Source organism: Crinia signifera, chromosome 3, assembly GCF_055691185.1.
Source record: "Crinia signifera chromosome 3, ASM5569118v1, whole genome shotgun sequence".
Classification (NCBI taxonomy): Eukaryota; Metazoa; Chordata; class Amphibia; order Anura; family Myobatrachidae; genus Crinia; species Crinia signifera.
In genome coordinates this window covers 331,260,883-331,283,980 of record NC_139219.1, presented here as the reverse complement: position 1 = coordinate 331,283,980, position 23,098 = coordinate 331,260,883, and the positions used below count along the sequence as shown (strand labels likewise).

The following is a 23,098-nucleotide window of genomic DNA, read 5'->3' as shown; positions in this document are numbered from 1 at the left end:
AGCCATCGCAATGGTTGCTCACACTCCTCGCAGCCAATTGGAGTGACCCCTTTAACCATTCTTTAATAAGAAGCAACACGTTTTTGCATGTATTTAGTTTCAATCTTGAACTTTTCCTTATGAAACAAATTGGGCATTTTATGTTCCAGAAAGAAAGGTCTTAGTTTCACTCTATGTGTATAGATGGGTTTACTATGAAGGAATGATCCTACAAATAAGGCTTCATCATCTGTAACTATGATCATCATATACAACAATCATCAGATACAGGGACTCCGAAAATCTGAACTTCACAAAACGTTAGAAATCCGGTCTTTTCACGTAGTATGAGGTTCACGTATCGGCCCGTTATCTCGGTGACAGCGTAGTACGTCTGAGAGCCAGCGAGGGGTATTATCTTCCCAAAGCTGTAGATAAAAAAAAACACACATTGAAATAAACTAAGGGTCTCATAGTATTTGTGATCAGGCAAAAATAAACCTAATGGCACAATAGAAGTTGGATGGTGAGGCGGTGGTAGAGGTTGGTGGCAGGGTGGTAGTAGAGGGCGGTGGCAGGGTGGTAGTAGAGAGTGGTAATATGGTGGTGGTAATAGGGTGGTGGTAATAGGGTGGTGGTAGAGAGTGGTGGTAGAGAGTGGTCTTAGAGGGTCGTAGAGAGTGGTGGAAGGGTGCGGGTAGAGGGTGGCATGTCATGTAGTATGCTGGCTGCCATGGAGGGGTAGGTGGTCACAATACGATTTGCATCTATTTCAATCTACCTATTTGACTCTTTTTTTTACTGGTAGTCAACAATGACCTGTTCGCCAGTGAGCACTACTGTTAATGCAGTAACGGGTGGTTAGTGTCTCACTGTCTCATAGTTGAGTTAATTAATAGACTGCCTCCTTAGTGTGATGTATTTGGATGTATTTATTGTGTCTCTAAAACAGAACTTATATGTGGCAAAGAACTAGCTCATGCGATTCCTGGAAGTGCACTAGCTACTGGGCTTGTGTGACCTGCCATCCCTGATTAACATTATTATCTGTGAAGGGGCAGTAAAGTGGGAGATCTGTCCCAATGATGTCACTCAGTACAAATCGTGTGATCAAACGGCCCCAGCCTGCCTCAGCCTAAAAGCAAGGAAAGAGATATTGGGAGGACACTCTGCAATGTAGCTGTTGTGTCAAGCACAGTTACAGAAATACTGGGGGTCAGGGCTGGATTAAAGCAGGGGCAAAAGGGGTCAGTACCCCTGTGCCCCCCTGAGGTTGGCATGTATTTTTTTATAATTATTTTTTTAGCTAAAGGTGTTGTGCATGGGAGCTTCACCTATCTGCCAATGTAAAAATGATTAATGGTGCTGAGCACCGGGAGCCAAGGCACACTGACTCCACAAGTGTGCAGTAAATTACTGGGAGTTGACTAAGTCCCATGACACTTTGCACCAGAGGGCAGAGGCTGAGAGGTTTGTGCTGAGCTCTGATTGGTGGAGCTCATTACATGCTTCTCAGGCCCATGGAGGACAGCAGCAGCAGCCTAGTCATGGGAAGGTTTTTAATCAAAGGCAGTACTAGGACTGTGAGGTCTCCTGCAGAGTAAGGTGCAGAGGGACAAACACAAACTTTTCATGTGGTATACATATATAATATATAACCCCCCCCCCCCCCCTGCAGTTACCCATTGACCAAGTTTATACTGCCTTTACTCTGTGTTTTGACAGTGTAATATTCTCCCCTGCAGTTTGCGGCCCGTAATGACAAGTGCAAGGGGGCCCCTCTGTCTAAAGTGCCCCGGGCCCCCCGAAGGCTTAATCTGACACTGCTGGGGGTCGTCATTCCCCACAAACATGCCAACAACAGAGTAACTGCACTAAACAAACATGTCCAGGTGCATTGATGGAAAATAGTGGTACATTTAGTAAAAATATATTTATCAGCCTGTGGCAGCGCTCCTGTTTTCGGCCTGTGCCAACGCTTCTGTTATCAGCCTGTGCCAATGTTCCTGTTATCAGCCCATGTCAGCGCTCCTGTTATCAGCCAGCATCAGGGCTCCTGTTATCAGCCTGTGTTAGCGCTGCTGTTATCAGCCACTGTCAGTGCTCCTGATATCAGCCCATGCCTTCACTCTTGTTATCAGTCAGTGTCAGCACTCCTGTTATCAGACTGTGTCAGCTCTGCTGTTATCAGCCACTGTCAGTGCTCCTGTTATCAGCCAGTGTCAGCGCTGCTGTTATCAGCCAGTGTCAGCGCTGCTGTTATCAGCCACTGTCAATGCTCCTGATATCAGCCAATGCCAGCACTCCTGTTATCAGACTGTGTCAGTGCTCCTGTTATCACACTGTGTCAGTGCTCCTGTTATCACACTGTGTCAGTGCTCCTGTTATCACACTGTGTCAGTGCTCCTGTTATCAGCCACTGTCAGTGCTCCTGTTATCAGCCACTGTCAGTGCTCCTGATATCAGCCCATGCCAGCACTCCTGTTATCAGCCAGTGTCAGCACTCCTGTTATCAGCCTGTCAGTGCTCCTGTTATCAGCCAGTGTCAGTGCTCCAGTCATCAACCTGTGTCAGCACTCCTGTTATCAACCTGTGTCAGCGCTGCTGTACTGAGATCCACCAGTCCAGCTATCTGATTTCCTAGCTGAAGGTTCCAGCTTCACAGTTCTAGATTACAGGTCTGAAGAGGAATTTATCTCACTGGCAGGGCAGCCAAGAGGTATGCCGGGCCCCAGTAAAATTTTGAGGGCGTGGCCCAATGTCAGGGGGCATGTTCTCCCCCTATCCCGATTAGGGGGTGAAAAACACTCTAAAGTTGAGGGGTAGTGTTACTGTCCCCCCTTCCTCAGCAGTAGTATTGGCAGCAGCACACACTTACAGCATGTGCTGACAGCAGGCTCAGCATGAGCTCTCACGCTGTTATTGAGACGCTCATGCTGAGCCTGGTGTCAGCACAGGACATGGTGTAAGTGTGTGCTGCTGCCCGACAGGGATGAAGGGGGAAGGGGGAGGTTGGACCAGGGCCCCTGCCAGGCCCCTCCAGCAAGCCCGGGCCTGGGTAATTAGTACCTGCTCCTCCCCCCTCTTGGCGGCTCTGCTCACTGGTTCAAGGTTCTGATGAGGTCCAGTTCCCTAGTTCAGTAACCATCATGGTGTCACGATCCAGGTAACAAGACATGTATTCTTACCTCTAAAGTGTCTCTCCAGACTGACCCTGTGCTCCCGGGAAGGATAGCTTCATTGCATACAATCCACAGCACAGCTTCCCCACAGTCTCTCCAGAGGTCACCTGACGCTGCAACAATCCCTTCCTATCATGTCTGCCTCGAGTCTACTGTGGCTTCCACACCGCCACCATTTTCATAGGCCACAACCATGTACCGTACAAACACATGGGAGAAGCCATGTCCACTCCAGTCACCTGTTTGTTCACTGCCAACCCGGTGGCACAGTGGGACCAACTCACACTCAGCTGCAGCACCCGGCCGGACTCAAGGACAAGGTCCCGGCACATTGCCTCACCTGATGGCACCCGGCCTCAGCACCTGGTGGCAAGAGGCTCCAGCTCCAGCACTGCGCAGCATCCAGCAGCAGTACCCCATGGATGGCGTTGAGAAGGTCCCATCCCCAGCGACAGAGAAGCCGCACCCCCATAGGCCAAGGACACTTCTGGTCCCTACAAGGGCACGTGAGTTGGCCAGTGTGGCCCTACCTTGCTCCCCTCCAGGAAAACCTAACAGAATAGACACCCAGCCAGCTCCCCTATAGATAAACTTACACAGGAGATACATGCATTTGTGTTGATGTGTAATTGGGTATTATGGTGTGTAGTGTCATGTGTAGTAGGTAGCACGGTGTGTGGTGTCATGTGTAATGGGCAGTAGGGTGAGTGGCGTCATGTGTAATGGGCAGTAGGGTGTGTGGCGTCATGTGTAATGGGCAGTAGGGTATGTGGTGTCATGTGTAATGGGCAGTAGGGTGTGTGATGTCATGTGTAATGGGCAGTAGGGTGTGTGGTGTCATGTGTAATGGGCAGTAGGGTGTGTGGTGTCATGTGTAATGGGCAGTAGTGTGTGTGGTGTCATGTGTAATGGGCAGTAGGGTGTGTGGTGTCATGTGTAATGGGCAGTAGGGTGTGTGGTGTCATGTGTAATGGGCAGTAGTGTGTGTGGTGTCATGTGTAACGGGCAGTAGTGTGTGTGGTGTCATGTGTAACTGGCAGTAGTGTGTGTGGTGTCATGTGTAATGGGCAGTAGGGTGTGTGGTGTCATGTGTAATGGGCAGTAGGGTGAGTGGCGTCATGTGTAATGGGCAGTAGGGTGTGTGGTGTCATGTGTAATGGGCAGTAGTGTGTGTGGTGTCATGTTTAATGGGCAATAGGGTGTGTGGTGTCATGTGTAATGGGCAGTAGGGTGTGTGGTGTCATGTGTAATGGGCAGTAGTGTGTGTGGTGTCATGTGTAATGGGCAGCAGGGTGTGTGGTGTCATGTGTAATGGGCAGTAGGGTGTGTGCTGTCATGTGTAGTAGGTAGCACGGTGTGTGGTGTCATGTGTAATGGGCAGTAGTGTGTGTGGTGTCATGTGTAACGGGCAGTAGTGTGTGTGGTGTCATGTGTAACGGGCAGTAGTGTGTGTGGTGTCATGTGTAACGGGCAGTAGGGTGTGTGGTGTCATGTGTAACGGGCAGTAGTGTGTGTGGTGTCATGTGTAACGGGCAGTAGTGTGTGTGGTGTCATGTGTAATGGGCAGTAGTGTGTGTGGTGTCATGTGTAATGGGCAGTAGGGTGTGTGGTGTCATGTGTAATGGGCAGTAGGGTGTGTGGTGTCATGTGTAATGGGCAGAAGTGTGTGTGGTGTCATGTGTAATGGACAGTAGTGTGTGTGTGGTGTCATGTGTAATGGGCAGTAGGGTGTGTGGTGTCATGTGTAATGGGCAGTAGGGTGTGTGGTGTCATGTGTAATGGGCAGTAGGGTGTGTGGTGTCATGTGTAGTGGGCAGTAGGGTGTGTGGTGTCATATGTAATGGGCAGTAGGGTGTGTGGTGTCATGTGTAATGGGCAGTAGTGTGTGTGGTGTCATGTGTAATAGGCAGTAGGGTGTGTGGTGTCATGTGTAATGGGCAGTAGTGTGTGTGGTGTCATGTGTAATGGGCAGTAGGGAGTGTGGTGTCATGTGTCATGGGCAGTAGGGTGTGTGGTGTCATGTGTCATGGGCAGTAGGGTGTTTGGTGTCATGTGTAATGGGCAGTAGGGTGTGTGATGTCATGTGTAATGGGCAGTAGGGTGTGTGGTGTCATGTGTAATGGGCAGTAGGGTGTGTGGTGTCATGTGTAATGGGCAGTAGGGTGTGTGGTGTCATGTGTAATGGGCAGTAGGGTGTGTGGTGTCATGTGTCATGGGCAGTAGGGTGTTTGGTGTCATGTGTAATGGGCAGTAGGGTGTGTGGTGTCATGTGTAATGGGCAGTAGGGTGTTTGGTGTCATGTGTAATGGGCAGTAGGGTGTGTGTTGTCATGTGTAATGGGCAGTAGTGTGTGTGGTGTCATGTGTAATGGGCAGTAGGGTGTGTGGTGTCATGTGTAGTAGGTAGCATGGTGTGTGGCGTCATGTGTAATGGGCAGTAGGGTGTGTGGTGTCATGTGTAATGGGCAGTAGGGTGTGTGGTGTCATGTGTAATGGGCAGTAGGGTGTGTGGTGTCATGTGTAATGGGCAGTAGTGTGTGTGGTGTCATGTGTAATGGGCAGTAGGGTGTGTGGTGTCATGTGTAGTAAGTAGCATGGTGTGTGGTGTCATGTGTAATGGGCAGTAGGGTGTGTGGTGTCATGTGTAATGGGTAGTAGGGTGTGTGGTGTCATGTGTAATGGGCAGTAGGGTGTGTGGTGTCATGTGTAGTAGGTAGCATGGTGTGTGGTGTCATGTGTAATGGGCAGTAGGGTGTGTGGTGTCATGTGTAATGGGCATTAGGGTGTGTGGTGTCATGTGTAATGGGCAGTAGGGTGTGTGGTGTCATGTGTAATGGGCAGTAGGGTGTGTGGTGTCATGTGTAATGGGCATTAGGGTGTGTGGTGTCATGTGTAATGGGCAGTAGTGTGTGTGGTGTCATGTGTAATGGGCAGTAGGGTGTGTGGTGTCATGTGTAATGGGCAGCAGGGTGTGTGGTGCCATGTGTAATGGGCAGTAGTGTGTGTGGTGTCATGTGTAATGGGCAGCAGGGTGTGTGGTGCCATGTGTAGTAGGTAGCATGGTGTGTGGTGTCATGTGTAATGGGCAGTGTAATGCCTCCTTTTTGTGATGCCACGCCTCCTTTTCATGATGCCACGCCCTTTTTTGCTGAGTGGCTTCGCCGCACAAGGGTCCCGCCTGCTGCAGGTGGACCTGGGTGCTCAAAGTGCCAGGGCTGGTTTCTGGTCCCAGTCCGGCCCTGTACCTGTGCATCTGTTTGTGTGGACAGACTCTGGCTTATTCCATCCTGCTGCACAGTCTGGCTCCTGCCAGTGTTACTGGTATTAACCTGTTCAGTTCCAGCTGATCCAAGCACTGCTGTAACCTGTATGATGCCTCCAGGGTAGCTGCATGCCTCATCCCCACCATCGTTTTCACCAATCACTAGCACCGAGCTGCACCATCTATTTCCAACATCGATTGTTGAACAATGATGCCATCAATCTCCACCATTGATTTCTAGCTCCAGTTTCACTGATCACTAGCGCCAATCACCAGCATTGATTGTCAACATCAACTCCTACACTTCAGCAGTATCAATCTCTACCATCGATCGCTAGCTCCGGTTCCATTTAACATTGATCAACAGGATCAGTTACATTGATTGTTATTATTGATTGCATCATCTTATTGTATTCTTCATTGCTGTGGTTCTACACCAGTTTCTCATTGAAAATACCAGCTTCCTTCCCAGACATGTCTCTGAGTGTCATCGCTGACACCAACCACCATCGGTGCTCTACATTTGGTAACCATCGTCATCCAGTGTCTGTGCTATTGGTACGTAAGGTGGCTAGTGACTCTCAGCAATAGAAAGGTGAGTATACTCGAGATGGGGTACTCAGAGTAGAAACAGGCGCCCAATGGGGTGTTGTGCCTAGCTGCTCCAACTAAGGGGTGTCACCCCTCTAAAAATATATATATAGAAACCAAAAAATGTGGAGCGCTGGTACGGATCAATTGAATATTACAATGTTAATTTATTAAAAGAAGATAAAAATACATAAATAGCAATGACAATAATACTGATGTATATGATCACAAAAAAGGACAATAAAGGTTAATACTTATTATGTCTGGAACACTGCTTGATTTGTATCGTTCCCAGGGTGGTGGTGACTCCTTGAATCACTTGGGGGTATGTCACTGGGAATGCCGTACCGGATAAAGAAATTTTGCTGGAGGATATTCTTATTCCCGATTATTTCTGGGGTCCTCACCATAAATGCAAATTTTGTAATCCACAGTGGGTTAGTTCACGCTGGAGGAAGATCTTATTCCTGATTGTTGGAAAGGTCCTCACGATTTACACGGAGTGGGTAGTCCACAGTGGGGGGGGGGGGGGGTGGAGTCCCATGCAATGGAAAGCATCAATCAGGGTAGTCGGCAATGTAATCGTCCAAGGGTGGGCAGAAGGTGACAAGTGGCAATGTCCAGATTAACCTCTAGAGTCCATATACTTACCTGCTGTCTACTTTTAATAAATCATCGATGGTGACCATCGGAAAACAGTGACAATGTCTGTTATTCAGTTCCAGCTGATTCCTTAACCTTACCGATTCCATACCAGCCAAGAGACTCTACTCCGTCATTACCGAGTCATAGACTATCGGTTATCACTGATTCTTATCCTGCTGGGATAAGACCCTAACAGTCATTTCAGTTACTGATCTGTCTACCGTTCCAATAAGGCTACCAGTATACTTTACTTCCAGTTTCCTCCATCACTGGTCATGCCTTCGGGCACCGGACTCTGGTCCTTCTCCTGAGGCTCCTGAGGGAACCCGGCGTCCAGTACATTCCAGAACATAAACCTCAGGTGTGTCACATGATCGAGAGTCATCTCCACTTGTGGTCCATGCTGGTGTATGTACAGAAGGTCTAGGATTCATTACTCCTCAGTAGTCCAGACGATGGATTCGGAATCGCATCAGAAACTCCAGCACATGATACAATGACAAGACGTGTACAGTATATCTGCCGATACTTTCATACATTGGTACATTTATAATAGGAATTCGGTACTTGTGTACATTCACGGCTCCCACGATGTGCATCGTACAGGGAAAAATCGCATCGCATCGCATCACATGCGATCTGGTGCAATGTCGTTTTTCACAGAAATTATGGACATGAGTTGAAATCATGTAAAATGCACCCCAAATGTCATTTTTCACACTGTACCACCCCCATGCGATCGCATGCGATTTTTACCAAAAATGTATAAAAACACGGGAAAATTGCATCGCATCGCATCGCATGCCACTACATTTGGCATGTGATGGCATGCGATGGGAGCCGTGAAAGTACGAGCGAGCCACCGAGCCCGAAGCGTGGCGTGTGCAGCGAGCCCCGCGTGGGGACGTGGATTACTGTACATTTATCTCGCTGCGCTCGCCACACTCTATAAAATCAATTCCACGCTGACGTGGATAGTGGGGGTATGAAAAGGTTGGGTGGACGCGTTCCGTTGTGCTTGACACGCTTTGGGGTGGCATGGATAGTGGGGCGGTCAGTAAAACCTCATTGTATGTCATACAACTGTATAGATAATGGCATCGCACCCTATAAAATCACATGCGATTTTTCTGGAGGCGCGATGTCATGCGATCTCCCGGGGCCAACACAACAGTGAATAAATTCCATTAAAAAAATCGCATTGCACGGCACTAAAATGGCCCATGCAATGCGATGCGATGCGATTTCACTACGTTAGCATACGTAGGAGAACTGGGCGCCCTGCTAGGGAACAAAAACCTAATTTACTTATCACAAATAATAAAGAAAACAAACAAAACCAACGTGGAATAAATGTCACAGAGCGAATAAATACTCACAGTGGGTTGTTATTCCCGTTATTGTCCAGCGAGTCGCCAACAAGGATTTCCACCCCCTTGGCATAGTCCGCGCAGCAGTTGTCCGTGTTGGTGACTATTATGTAGGATATCTTATAGCTGCGCAGTAAATCCACTCTCCACCAGGGCGATCGTTCGTTTTGGCTGGAAAAACACGACCCATGCCTGACGATCGGATCCAGGTTCCCGTCGATGGCATTTATGGCAGCGCTTAGCTCCTTATCATTAGTAGATTGCGTGGCGCGGCCCCAAACTGCCACGTTTTTAACTGCGACCAAATTTAAAAAAAGAAAACTGCCGTAAGAGATAAGCGATCGCCCATCTGCATTTTATACATTTGTATAGTCTCAATGATAACTAATTTAGTAATTTGCTATCCCCCCCCCCCCCCCCAGCCCATCATGGTTCAAAAATTAAAGGTAAAAAAAAAAAAAAAGAGTTCTTTCCCCCTGTATTTAATGAACAAGCACCAGGCTTTTTTAGCCAGTCCTCGTTCTAAAATATGGGGACCAGATTAAGTACCCCCACCACCATGCCCACCATATTTTTAGAACTAGCACTGTGCTCCACTAGATTAAATGCCGCCCACAACTGAAGCATTGTACCCCTAAGGGTGAGATATATTGCTCAGTGTCTCCAGAGATGGTCACTGATGAAAGGGAACCGCTGCCGGCGGTGCCGCAGAGGTAATCAGCTGGTCGCAGGAGCAAGCTACTGCGACCAGTGATTAGAACGGGGCTGAAAACGGGAGCGCGCACACTCCCATCACTGGCAATATGGTCGCCAGCGACCATATTCCCAGCGATTTCAGCCCCTATCGCCCCTGTGTATACACAGCTAAATTTATCACAATATGCCGGGAAATCTCGGGGAAGTGGAGACTCCACCATCAGAGGGTCCCCCACCCCTCTTTAGGTCACCAAGGCCTTGGTCTAAGCCTGGGTAAATCCCCACCATCCCTGGGCTGTGCTTGCTGACTTGTTAGCAATTGAGTAAAATGTATTTTTTTAGGGATATGGTCATTGGGTCACCACCAAGTAGGTCGACACCACAAGGTTGACATGCAGGTAGGTCGACATGACTTTAGGTCAACATGCAGGAAGGTCAAAATGACTTTAGGTCGACAGGGTCATTAGGTCGACATGGGGAAGGTTGACAGTCAAAAGGTCAAAATGGTTGGGGGGTTTTTTACAATTTTTTGCGCCGACACATGCTGACAGGCGGTATTACATGCCCTACCATCCACTAGGGCGTGGTGGGAGAATATAACAGTGTGCCGAGCGCAGTGGGCACCGTGCCCGACGCATGGCGAGCATAGGGAACCATGCGAGGGGACGTGGTGTTACATTTTATTTATTGTGTCGACAATTTGGTGGAAAAAAAACATGTTGACTATTTCACTGTCGACCTTACCTGTGTCGACCTAATGACCCTGTCGACCTAACCCATGTTGACCTTTAGTCATGTTGACCTTTCTGTGTGTCGACCTTTAAGGTGCCCATACATGGTACAGCTGCTGGGTGCGATGAGATGCGCGCTCCCGTCACACAGCTCAGGTGCTATGTGCTGCACTTACTATATGTACTAGATCTCATCTCATTGCAATGCACAACCTATGCAATGTGATGAGATGCGATATTGTATACAATAATTGTACCGTGTATGGGCACCTTTAGCCATGTCGACCTAGTGGTGTCGACCTAATGCTTTTCGACCTACTTTCTGGTGACCTAATGATCCATACCAGGGCTAGTAGTATCACCTAGAAAGGTCATCCTAGAGTAGCTGGTAGCAGTGGTGGGTTTTCCCGGGGGAGTACCAATCAGTGTGGACAATATCATTCCTATAGCAAGAGTCTGTAAGTGACCACTCACTGCTGCCAGGGTCCTAAAAGGACTTTTGTTGTTTTTTGTCTTACAAATCATATATATCAAACCGGTCCTCGAAAGCTACCAATGGTCCACATTTCCCAGACCACCTAGCTGGAGCACAGGTGTAGTCATTACTAACTGTCACATTTCCCAGATCACCTAGCTGGAGCACAGGTGTAGTCATTACTAACTGTCACATTTCCCAGACCACCTAGCTGGAGCACAGGTGCAGTCATTACTAACTGTCACATTTCCCAGATCACCTAGCTGGAGCACAGGTGTAGTCATTACTAACGGTCACATTTCCCAGACCACCTAGCTGGTGCACAGGTGTAGTCATTACTAACTGTCACATTTCCCAGACCACCTAGCTGGAGCACAGGTGTAGTCATTACTAACTGTCACATTTCCCAGACCACCTAGCTGGTGCACAGGTGTAGTCATTACTAACTGTCACATTTTCCAGACCACCTAGCTGGAGCACATGTGCAGTCATTACTAACTGTCACATTTCCCAGATCACCTAGCTGGAGCACAGGTGTAGTCATTACTAACGGTCACATTTCCCAGACCACCTAGCTGGAGCACAGGTGTAGTCATTACTAACTGTCACATTTCCCAGACCACCTAGCTGGTGCACAGGTGTAGTCATTACTAACTGTCACATTTTCCAGATCACCTAGCTGGTGCACAGGTGTAGTCATTACTATCTGTCACATTTCCCAGATCACCTAGCTGGTGCACAGGTGTAGTCGTTACTAACTGTCACATTTCCCAGATCCCCTAGCTGGTGCACAGGTGTAGTCGTTACTAACTGTCACATTTCCCAGATCCCCTAGCTGGTGCACATGTGTAGTAGTTACTAACTGTCACATTTCCCAGATCACCTAGCTGGTGCACAGGTGTAGTCATTACTAACTGTCACATTTCCCAGATCACCTAGCTGGTGCACAGCTGTAGTCGTTACTAACTGTCACATTTCCCAGTCCACCTATCTGGTGCACAGCTGTAGTCATTACTAACTGTTACATCCCCCAGATCACTTAGCTGGTGCACAGCTGTAGTCATTACTAACCGTCACATTTCCCAGATCACCTAGCTGGTGCACAGGTGTAGTCGTTACTAACTGTCACATTTCCCAGATCCCCTAGCTGGTGCACAGGTGTAGTCATTACTAACTGTCACATTTCCCAAACTCCCTAGTTGGTGCACAGGTGCAGTCATTACTGTCACATTGTCATATCTGCTGCATTCATTCCTACTATAGATCCACAGATGGCCTCAGATGCATGAACTGTAGGTAGATCTTGAGGACAGGTTTGGCCTCCCCTGGTGTAGAGGACTGATGAGGACTATTGTGAAACAGAAAGTTAATGGGTAAATGAGACATGTTGGGACTTTTCCCCCATAAAGGACGTTACTGTGCGTCCTGCCTTTATTGTTATATTTGTTACAGAGTTACTGCAGATGACAATGGGCCATTGGCATCAGGATACAAGACGGCACATGATGCTTGGTGCGCTGGGAGCGACTCTCCCCTAGAAGGATGGTAGCCGCCCCATTCACATAGGGTTGCCCAGCGTTCTCGTGGATATGCCAGGAAATGCATGGCGTTCGCCCCCTACCCACCTCCTGCACACACACACACACACCCCTCTGCTGTGAGTGCCAGTGAGGGGTAGGGGGTCATTACATCAACCACTGAAGCTTGACAGGCTTTAACTCGACTCAAGAAAAAGGTTGACATGTCTTTAGGTCGACACAAGCATCAGTTCGACATTGGGAAGGGCGACAGTCAAAAGGTCAACATGGGTTTTTCACTTTTTGTCCAGAATGTCGACACACAGTTGACATGGACACCAAAAAAGTGCACTACTTCCCCTTTGGGCTCAGCACACTATTATGTTCTCCGCCCACACTTTAGTGGATGGTAGGGCGTGAAATGCCGCCTGTCCGCACATGACGGAGTGCAAATACCCCATGTCGACCTTTTCACTGTCAATCTTCCCAATGGTGACCTAATGACCCTAACGACCTAGAGCCGCGTTGACCCTCTGTCACACCCAGGTGATATCACTATTCTCCACCACTAGCCTGGAATCCTCTATATTTGAATTCATCAACACCAGGGCCGGTGCAAGGCACCGGAGCGCCCCAGGCGAGTCGGGGTGGGGGCGCCCCGGTGCCGGGGGGGTGGTACCTGTGAAAAAACGTGCGTCCCCGGCGTCCCTGCTGAGTGCTGGTGCGTGCAGGGGTGTCCGTGCCGCTGGGGGAACCTGCGGCGCTGTTATTGTGTGTAAGCTGGATGCGGACGGCGGGATCCCTACAGTGAATAGAAAATAACTAGCGCTTCCCGAAAATAACTAGCGCCTACGTTGGTCCCTATAGGTAAGTATGTATGAATGTACGCATACCTCCCAACTTTCTGGTCGCCGGACCCAGGACACTGCTGATGCGCGCCGAAATTTCCGGGGGTGTGTGGCCTAATTTCGGGGGTGTGGTCTATACTCGCAGCTATCCTGTGAGTCCATGCCCCTATTTTGCCGCTATGGGGGCATGACCCAGAGGCTTTGTGAGCCTCTAGCCATGACCCCAGCCCCCTGGCTGCGGGAATAGACGCTGTGCGCATGCGCACAGCGTTTATTACACGCTGCTTAGCAGCCGACAGGGGGGACTCCCAACAGCCCCCCCACACCGCGGGACACTGCCGGCCGCGGGAGGGACAGCGGGACAGGCCCTGATAATCGGGACTGTCCCGCTAAAATAGGGACTGTTGGGAGGTATGATGTATGTAGTATGTATTAAAGTTTTATTTTTACAGGTATTTGTTTATGTCCTTGGGGTATTGGTTTTGTAGTAGGATTACAAGTCACAGTGGATCCATTAATTCCCTACATTGCTGGGTATTGTGGTTCTTCAAGTCCCAGCATGCGAGGGAAGCTTGCTGGGCCCTGTAGTTCTACTACAGAATCCAATATCTATTTTTAACACTTTAATTTTTACACTTTTAACCCCATTAGCCCGCCATCCACAGCCCAGGGGTGGTGGGGACAGCCACAGGCTTCAGGCCAGGCCGGAGATCCCCTGGATGGGAGGATCCCTTTTATTGGAGGGTCCTCACTCCCCCAGGAACCCGGCCCGGGCTGACCAGCCATGGTGCTAATGCGTATGTAAAAAGTATCCCCTGGATGTGGCATGACACCGCCGGCTGTTTGAGTCCAGTTATGTTTTCCAAAATATGGAGGACCCCCTACTCTGTTTGTCCCCCATATTTTGGGAACCAGGACCAGGCCAAGAGCTTGGTACTGGTTATAGAAATACAGGGGGACCCCATTTAATTTTTCACCCTTTTTTTCTTCAATGAGCCCAGGGCTGGTTATAGTTGGGCGGGGGACCATACGCCGTTTTTTTTATTTATTTTTATTTAAAATGTATTTAGATTTATCTGACTGTTCTGTGTGATGCTTCATGCTCATCCGTATTTGGCTGCTGGGAAACCTCGGCAGTCAAATACGAAAGACTTCACCATCGGAAAATATGAATTTTAAATAGCCTTATTATCCATTTTCGTATTTTCAGGCCAATTACGGCCGCTCCCGGTCCTCCCCGTTCGTAAACATGATTGGCCATAATCAGCCTTCCTAGTAAATTTCCCCCTAATTTACCAGCTGTATTTCTCATTGAATGGGTACGAATATGTGCAATTGTACCCATTCGATCTTAGTAAATTTCCCCCTCTAGCGTCTAAAATATTACAATATTAATAAATATTACAAGTCATGCATCTTACTTGAAACGGGTTTGTCAGCTGTAGCAACACAAAGAATCCACAAGATGGCAGCAGTGTGCAGAAACGCCATTTCGGTGATGTGACAAGTGCAATCTGGAACACAAATTTAAATCATACAAAAAGATATACAAAAACTGCCAGCCACAACCTGAGTATACAGGTAGTAGAACTATCCAACAAAAAAGGTAACCGTGGTGACCACATTTTTTTTTTTCTTTATAGAAAACTCCTAATATAAACTTTGTTCGGGTAAACTACATCCACACTGGGGCCACTCATTCTCCACCTCTGCCCGTTGACAAGTGGGGGAAAGCAGCGCCTACTTTAAGTGGAAGTATATACCTTTATATCTCCTCTATATGTCTCTACTCTAGGATACACTCATCCGGATTATCTGGCCAATATTTCCCTGCACTGGTCATTACCCAACAGGGGATTTTTGGCTAAGAAACCCGGACAGCAGATATCCTTTTAAACTCCACTTAGGTGACATTACCACTATCATTCGCTCACTTGCCAAGCGGTAAACGGTGCCCGGCAAGAAGCAGCGGTGAGAAGGGTACAGTGGAGCCTTCTCTCATACTGTACTGTCCTCTAAGGTCACCACAGACAATTAAACCAAAAAGAACTTTATTGTCGCCGGTAATTTAATGTGACACTAACCTAACAGGAGAGTAATATATTGTATACGGTGTAAATTACAGGACACTTTTGTCCTTCTGTTACTTTCTCTCTTCTACTGTATATACTGTATTTTTGAAGTGGGTGTATTGAAATTATCAAACATTCCTATAATTCAGCGGCGTAGCTTTGTTTGCCCCCCCCCCCCCCGTGCCTGCCCCCGTGCCCCCTCCCCCCATTGCCGCATGCTTACCTGTCCACGCGTCCCGGCTCCCCTCCTGGCTTCAATAAATTCTATGCAGACGGACCACGATAAAATGGCCGCCCCCATACCGCTGACAGTTTCAGAGAACAGTCTGCTTTATGGGGCGGCCATTTTATCGTGGTCCGTCTCCATAGCATTGATTGAAGCCAGGAGGGGAGCCGGGACGCGCGGACAGGTAAGCATGCGGGGGATGGGCGGCGCCCCCATATGCACAGCGCCCCCCGCGACCGCGGGGGCTGCGGTGCTATAGTTACGCCACTGCTATAATTGCAAGTCCAGAATTATTGATACCATTTTTCTGTACAAACATTAATAGCTTTGAGGAAAAAAATGTTTTTCTTTGTGAAGAAGCATCAGATTAACTGTTTAAATAATTAATTGAGATTTTCTTTCAAAGTTATTTCCAGTACTACTGTAACCATACAGATAGTTACAAAAATATATACTTGTTATTCTTTAAACTTGCAATAGTTTGTGATACAATATTTCCCTCTGATCTCTTCTTAAGGTGGATAACCATTTGTACATAGAGATACATCCATTGTATATTTTTCTTCATATGTATTTGTTTTTTCCCACAGGTGCAACCACCACAAACTGTACATAATAAGGTAACCCTCAATATTTTTCGCGAGCTGATACTACCTTATATTGTCTTAGTGACATTTGTTTAACACTAAGCTAAATTAACAATAAGAGGAATTGATTGTATTTATGTGTGTTTGTCTGTGTTTTTGTTTTGTGGTTTGAACCTCTACAGTTTTATAATAATTAAATTAAAAGAAAAGCTAAGTTTTAGTATAAACTACTTAAGTGTGCCCCCAAAAAGAGAGAATACTTTTTCTTTTTTCTTGTTCTCCAATCTATATTCCCTACCACATGTACAGGCACACACAGACATTCTAGAGTTAATATTGTTGGGAGCCAGTATACTTTTAGAGCGCAAGAGGAAACCGGAGTACCTGGAGGAAACCCACGCAAGTACGGGGAGAATATACAATATACACAGATAGGGCCTTAGCGCTGTGAGGCAGTAATGCTAACCATCACACCCTCCGTACTGCCCGTATATATAACACATGGTGGGAATAGAACCCATGACCTCAGCGCTGTGAGGCAGTAATGCTAACCATCACACCCTCCGTACTGCCCGTATATATAACACATGGTGGGGATAGAACCCATGACCTCAGTGCTGTGAGGCAGTAATGCTAACCATCACACCATCCGTACTGCCCCGTATATATATAACACATGGTGGGGATAGAACCCATGACCTCAGCGCTGTGAGGCAGTAATGTAACCATTACACTGTCCGTACTGCCCCATATATATAACACATGGTGGGGATAGAACCCATGACCTCAGCGCTGTGAGGCAGTAATGTAACCATTACACCATCCGTACTGCCCTGTATATATAACACATGGTGGGGATAGAACCCATGACCTCAGCGCTGTGAGGCAGTAATGCTAACCATTACACCGTCCGTACTGCCCCGTATATATAACACATGGTGGGGATAGAACCCATGACCTCAGTGCTGTGAGGCAGTAATGCTAACCATTACACCGTCCATACTGCCCCGTATATATAACACATGGTGAGAATAGAACCCATGACCTCAGTGCTGTGAGGCAGTAATGTAACCATTACACCATCCGTACTGCCCCGTATATATAACACATGGTGGGGATAGAACCCATGACCTCAGCGCTGTGAGGCAGTAATGTAACCATTACACCGTCCATACTGCCCCGTATATATAACACATGGTGAGAATAGAACCCATGACCTCAGTGCTGTGAGGCAGTAATGCTATAACCATTACACCATCCGTACTGCCCCGTATATATAACACATGGTGGGGATAGAACCCATGACCTCAGCTCTGTGAGGCAGTAATGTAACCATTACACCATCCGTACTGCCCTGTATATATAACACATGGTGGTAATAGAACCCATGACCTCAGCGCTGTGAGGCAGTAATGTAACCATTACACCGTGTGTACTGCCCCGTATATATAACACATGGTGCGGATAGAACCCATGACCTCAGCGCTGAGGCAGTAATGTAACCATTACACCATCCGTACTGCCCTGTATATATAACACATGGTGGGGATAGAACCCATGACCTCAGTGCTGTGAGGCAGTAATGTAACCATTACACCATCCCTACTGCCCCGTATATATAACACATGGTGGGGATAGAACCCATGACCTCAGTGCTGTGAGGCAGTAATGCTAACCATTACACCATCCGTACTGCCCCGTATATATAACACATGGTGGGGATAGAGCCCATGACCTCAGTGTGAGGCAGTAATGTAACCATTACACCATCCGTACTGCCCCGTATATATAACACATGGTGGAATAGAACCCATGACCTCAGCGCTGTGAGGCAGTAATACTAACCATTACACCATCCGTACTGCCCCGTATATATAACACATGGTGGGGATAGAACCCATGACCTCAGCGCTGTGAGGCAGTAATGCTAACCATTACACCGTCCGTACTGCCCCGTATATATAACACATGGTGGGGATAGAACCCATGACCTCAGTGCTGTGAGGCAGTAATGCTATAACCATTACACCATCCGTACTGCCCGTATATATAACACACGGTGGGGATAGAACCCATGACCTCAGTGCTGTGAGGCAGTAATGTAACCATTACACCATCCGTACTGCCCTGTATACATAACACATGGTGGGAATAGAACCCATGTCCTCAGCGCTGTGAGGCAGTAATGCTATAACCATTACACCATCCGTACTGCCCTGTATATATAACACATGGTGGGGATAGAACCCATGACCTCAGTGCTGTGAGGCAGTAATGTAACCATTACACCATCCGTACTGCCCTGTATATATAACACATGGTGGGGATAGAATCCATGACCTCAGCGCTGTGAGGCGGTAATGTAACCATTACACAATCCGTACTGCCCCGTATATATAACACATGGTGGGGATAGAACCCATGACCTCAGCGCTGTGAGGCAGTAATGTAACCATTACACCATCCGTACTGCCCCGTATATATTACATATGGTGGAGATAGAACCCATGACCTCAGTGCTGTGAGGCAGTAATGCTAACCATTACACCATCCGTACTGCCCCGTATATATAACACATGGTGGGGATAGAGCCCATGACCTCAGTGCTGTGAGGCAGTAATGTGACCATTACACCATCCGTACTGCCCCGTATATATAACACATGGTGGAATAGAACCCATGACCTCAGCGCTGTGAGGCAGTAATACTAACCATTACACCATCCGTACTGCCCTGTATATATAACACATGGTGGGGATAGAACCCATGACCTCAGCGCTGTGAGGCCGTAATGCTAACCATTACACTGTCCGTACTGCCCCGTATATATAACACATGGTGGGGATAGAACCCATGACCTCAGTGCTGTGAGGCAGTAATGCTATAACCATTACACCATCCGTACTGCCCCGTATATATAACACATGGTGAGGATAGAACCCATGACCTCAGTGCTGTGAGGCAGTAATGCTATAACCATTACACCATCCGTACTGCCCGTATATATAACACATGGTGGGGATAGAACCCATGACCTCAGTGCTGTGAGGCAGTAATGCTAACCATTACACCATCCGTACTGCCCTGTATATATAACACATGGTGGGGATAGAACCCATGACCTCAGTGCTGTGAGGCAGTAATGTAACCATTACACCATCCATACTGCCCCGTATATATAACACATGGTGGGGATAGAACCCATGACCTCAGTGCTGTGAGGCAGTAATGTGTAACCATTACACCATCCGTACTGCCCCGTATATATAACACATGGTGGGGATAGAACCCATGACCTCAGTGCTGTGAGGCAGTAATGCTAACCATTACACCATCCGTACCGTCCCGTATATATAACACATGGTGGGGATATAACCCATGACCTCAGTGCTGTGAGGCAGTAATGCTATAACCATTACACCATTAGTACTGCCCCGTATATATAACACATGGTGGGGATAGAACCCATGACCTCAGCGCTGTGAGGCAGTAATGCTAACCATTACACCATCCGTACTGCCCCATATAGATAACACATGGTGGGGATAGACAGGGCAGCCGAGAGGGAGGGGGAGTGGGTACTAATTACCTGGGCCCAGACTTGCTGGAGGGGCCCCGCAGAGGCCCTGGTCCGACCCCTCTCTTCCCCCTCTATCCTTCCCGGGTAGCAACAGCAGCGCACACTTCTACAGCATGCACTGTGCTGACAGCGTGAGAGGTCATGCTGAGCCTGCTGTCAGCACAGCACATGCTGTAGGTGTGTGCTGAGATTACAGTTTTTAGAGTTTTCTTTCATCCTCCTCTAAACATTTTGGGTGCGTGGCCTAAGTGCGGGATGTTCCTACACTTAGGCCACGCCCCAAAATTTTACTAGGGCCCGGCATTCCTCTCGGCTGCCCTGGGGATAGAACCCATGACCTCAGCGCTGTGAGGCAGTAATGCTAACCATTACAACGTCCGTACTGCCCCATATATATAACACATAGTGGGGATAGAACCCATGACCTCAGCGCTGTGAGGCAGTAATGTAACCATTACACTGTCCGTACTGCCACGTATATATAACACATGGTGGGAATAGAACCCATGACCTCAGCGCTGTGAGGCAGTAATGCTAACCATTACACCATCCGTACTGCCCCATATAGATAACACATGGTGGGGATAGAACCCATGACCTCAGCGCTGTGAGGCAGTAATGCTAACCATTACACCATCCGTACTGCCCTGTATATATAACACATGGTGGGAATAGAACCCATGACCTCAGTGCTGTGAGGCTAACCATTACACCATCCGTACTGCCCAAGGAGTTTGCCTCACAATGGCTGGATGAAATGCTGAGCATAAAATAGCACAATGCAACAGTACTAAGTACTAAGCGACAGATTATAAATCCCGGCTGTATTGTGGTGACTGATACCCCTTTTACACCAAAACGTCGGGTCGCACCCGGCTTTTTTAGACCCAGGTTCAAGCCGGGTGCGACCCGGCGTTTAGTGCCATTTACACCGGGCTGACAGCCCGACCCGCACCAGCGCCTGCCCCCCCCCCCCCCCCCCGGAGCTTGGAGATGACAGCGCGATGTCATCTCCAAGCGCCAATCACCGCCGCGCGCCGCCGCCGGACCGTAACGCTGCTGGGGGCAGCCCAGCACTAAGGTAAGCTGCTAGGCTGCCCCCAGTCCCCGCGCACACTCCCCCCGCCGTCGCACAGGAGGTGAATGGATGCCGCACACAGGCATCCGTTCACCTCCCTCCCCCGCCGCCGCTGCTGTCTGCAGAGTATTGCAGACAACAGCGCCAGCTGTCAGTGTCAGGCTGACAACCCGTCCAACCTGCGGACGCTGCGGTCCGCAGGTTGGACGTTCCCCATTCATGTAAATGGGAGCCGGGTCATCCGACCCGGCGTTCCCATTTACACCGCCCTCTACCCAGGTCCTAGCCGTGTTCTACCCAGTTCAGGACCTGGGTAGAAGTCCCGTGTAAAGGGACACGACGTTAGGGATTTACACTGCCGAAGATCCGGGTCTGACCCGCCGCTGACCCGGATTTTTCGGCGGTGTAAAAGGGGTATGACTAAGGCTTACACTGCAGACAGATCCCGCTGTACAATAGAAGAGACTTGCATAGCAAAGATCCATCAATGTTTTACACCAGAGGTTCCCAAATTTGGTCTGTGGACCCCAAAAAGTTCACGTTTGCCAGGTCTCACATAGGCACTGATTCAGCTTGGCTCAGTAAATCGCTGCTTACCAAGCGCTGAAAGGCCACCCCCCCCCCCGAATTAGGCTGCTGGAAGGGGAGGTTACAGTCAGGCTGCGAGATTGGTGCGATAGGGCTAAAATACTTATCATATACATCAGGACTTTGACCATTGGGATGCCGCCATCAGTGTCCTGACCATCGGATAGTAACCGCCGGATACCCAACCCATCCTTATAACCGTATGACAGCTTTGTGTAAGAATCCCTATTTCTATACAATAAATCCCCACACCACTCACTTGTTCCAATGGCTGCCGGTCGTCTTCCAGCACTGCGCGTCGCTGCTGAGTCTGAGGTGTTACTGGTCAGGGTCCCTGTTATATGATATCATTACACAATGGAAGAGAAAGACGTTTCCTGACTTAAGGTTAAGCAAACAAATCCTCTGGTGATACAGTATCCATAAGAGCGTCCTGTTTACACTGTCCTGCGCGGCTCCTAGGAAGTATTGTATGTTATCACACATCCACAGTGTGATGACCCGCTGTTTGGGTCAGGGGTTCACAAGTGTATAGAAAGGTCACTCGTTTGGCTATAGTGACACCATACACAATACAAAGTACACAATAAGGGCCCTTATTCTGGTTCACTCGCAAAGGCAAATTCACTCCTTCTGGCAAATTCCTTCTCAAATGGACAAAACCACGTGCACTGCAGGTGGGGCAGATATAACTTGTGCAGAGATAATTAGATTTGGGTGAGTTATTTTGTTTCTGTGCAGGGTAAATACTGGCTGCTTTATTTTTACACTGCAGTATACATACTGACTACTAAATTCTGTTAGGTATGGGCTTTAATCTGCTGCAGAATTGTATCTCTCTCCACTTTATGCTCCCCATGACTACTAAATTCTGTTAGGTATGGGCTTTAATCTGCTGCACAATTGTATCTCTCTCCACTTTATGCTCCCCATGACTACTAAATTCTGTTAGGTATTGACAATTTCACAAACCTTTCTTTTTATTATCCCCTTTGAAATATATAGTAAACAAGAAAGTCTGTGTATTAGCGGGGGCAGTGGTCTGACTTTGATCACACCTTGATAAATCAATTAGGTGTGGGTGGAGTTAGAGGGTGGGGATCACTAGGACCTGTACTGCTATTTATTCACTATATGCTAGGCCAGGGTTGCCGACTTTCAAAAAATCCTCTCCGGGAGAAGCCCGGAGAGGAATCTTTCATTACGAATTTTGGGGGCGGGGCTTAACCGTGACGTCATTAAGCCCCGCCCCCATCACGGGAAATAGGCTAAATAACTGATATCCATGGAGGGGGCGGGGCTAAAACGACACAATTGTGCCGTTTTAGCTCCGCCCCCTCCCCTGAGACCCGCGGATTGCGGCATATAAATGCCGCGATCGGGGGGCTCAGTGGGGGTCCCCCTGATTCCGGGAGGGTTGCCCACCCTTCCGGGGGCCGGGAGGAAGGAGCCGATTTTCGGGAGACTCCCGCAAATTCCGGGAAGGTCGGCAACCCTGTGCTAGGCTGTGAGGCCTTCTGGCTGTGTAGTCTTCTAGTGTCAAGTATGCAGACTATAGTAATATAACATCGGAGATATACAGGAGCTGCACAGGAGGGAAACAGGAGGACAAAGAACACTTCATCCTCCATCTGCAACCCCAGCAATCAACATACTGCAGTGATTTACCTGC

At 48.4% G+C, this 23,098-nt stretch overlaps 1 protein-coding gene across 1 annotated transcript; it reads right to left on the bottom strand.

The window, feature by feature from the left end:
- Positions 1-174: 174 nt before the first annotated feature.
- On the bottom strand, positions 175-21,770 carry LOC146064905 (fucolectin-1-like). The gene is made up of 4 exons (XM_083178890.1): positions 21,686-21,770; positions 14,717-14,809; positions 9,038-9,323; positions 175-407 (listed from the first exon to the last, which is right to left on the bottom strand). The coding sequence occupies exons 2-4, from the start codon at positions 14,784-14,786 to the stop codon at positions 245-247; spliced, it is 519 nt and encodes a 172-aa protein (XP_083035016.1). The 5' UTR covers positions 14,787-14,809; positions 21,686-21,770; the 3' UTR covers positions 175-244.
- Between the last annotated feature and the right edge of the window lie 1,328 nt (positions 21,771-23,098).

Bases quoted from the DNA above. Each gene is read 5' to 3' on its own strand.
- LOC146064905 (XM_083178890.1), bottom strand. From the start codon at position 14,786: ATGGCGTTTCTGCACACTGCTGCCATCTTGTGGATTCTTTGTGTTGCT. The intron at 9,324-14,716 runs GTAAGATGCATG...ATTTGGTCGCAG, and splicing joins AGCTGACAAACCCGTTTCAA to TTAAAAACGTGGCAGTTTGG. The intron at 408-9,037 runs GTGAGTATTTAT...TTTTATCTACAG, and splicing joins AACGGGAATAACAACCCACT to CTTTGGGAAGATAATACCCC.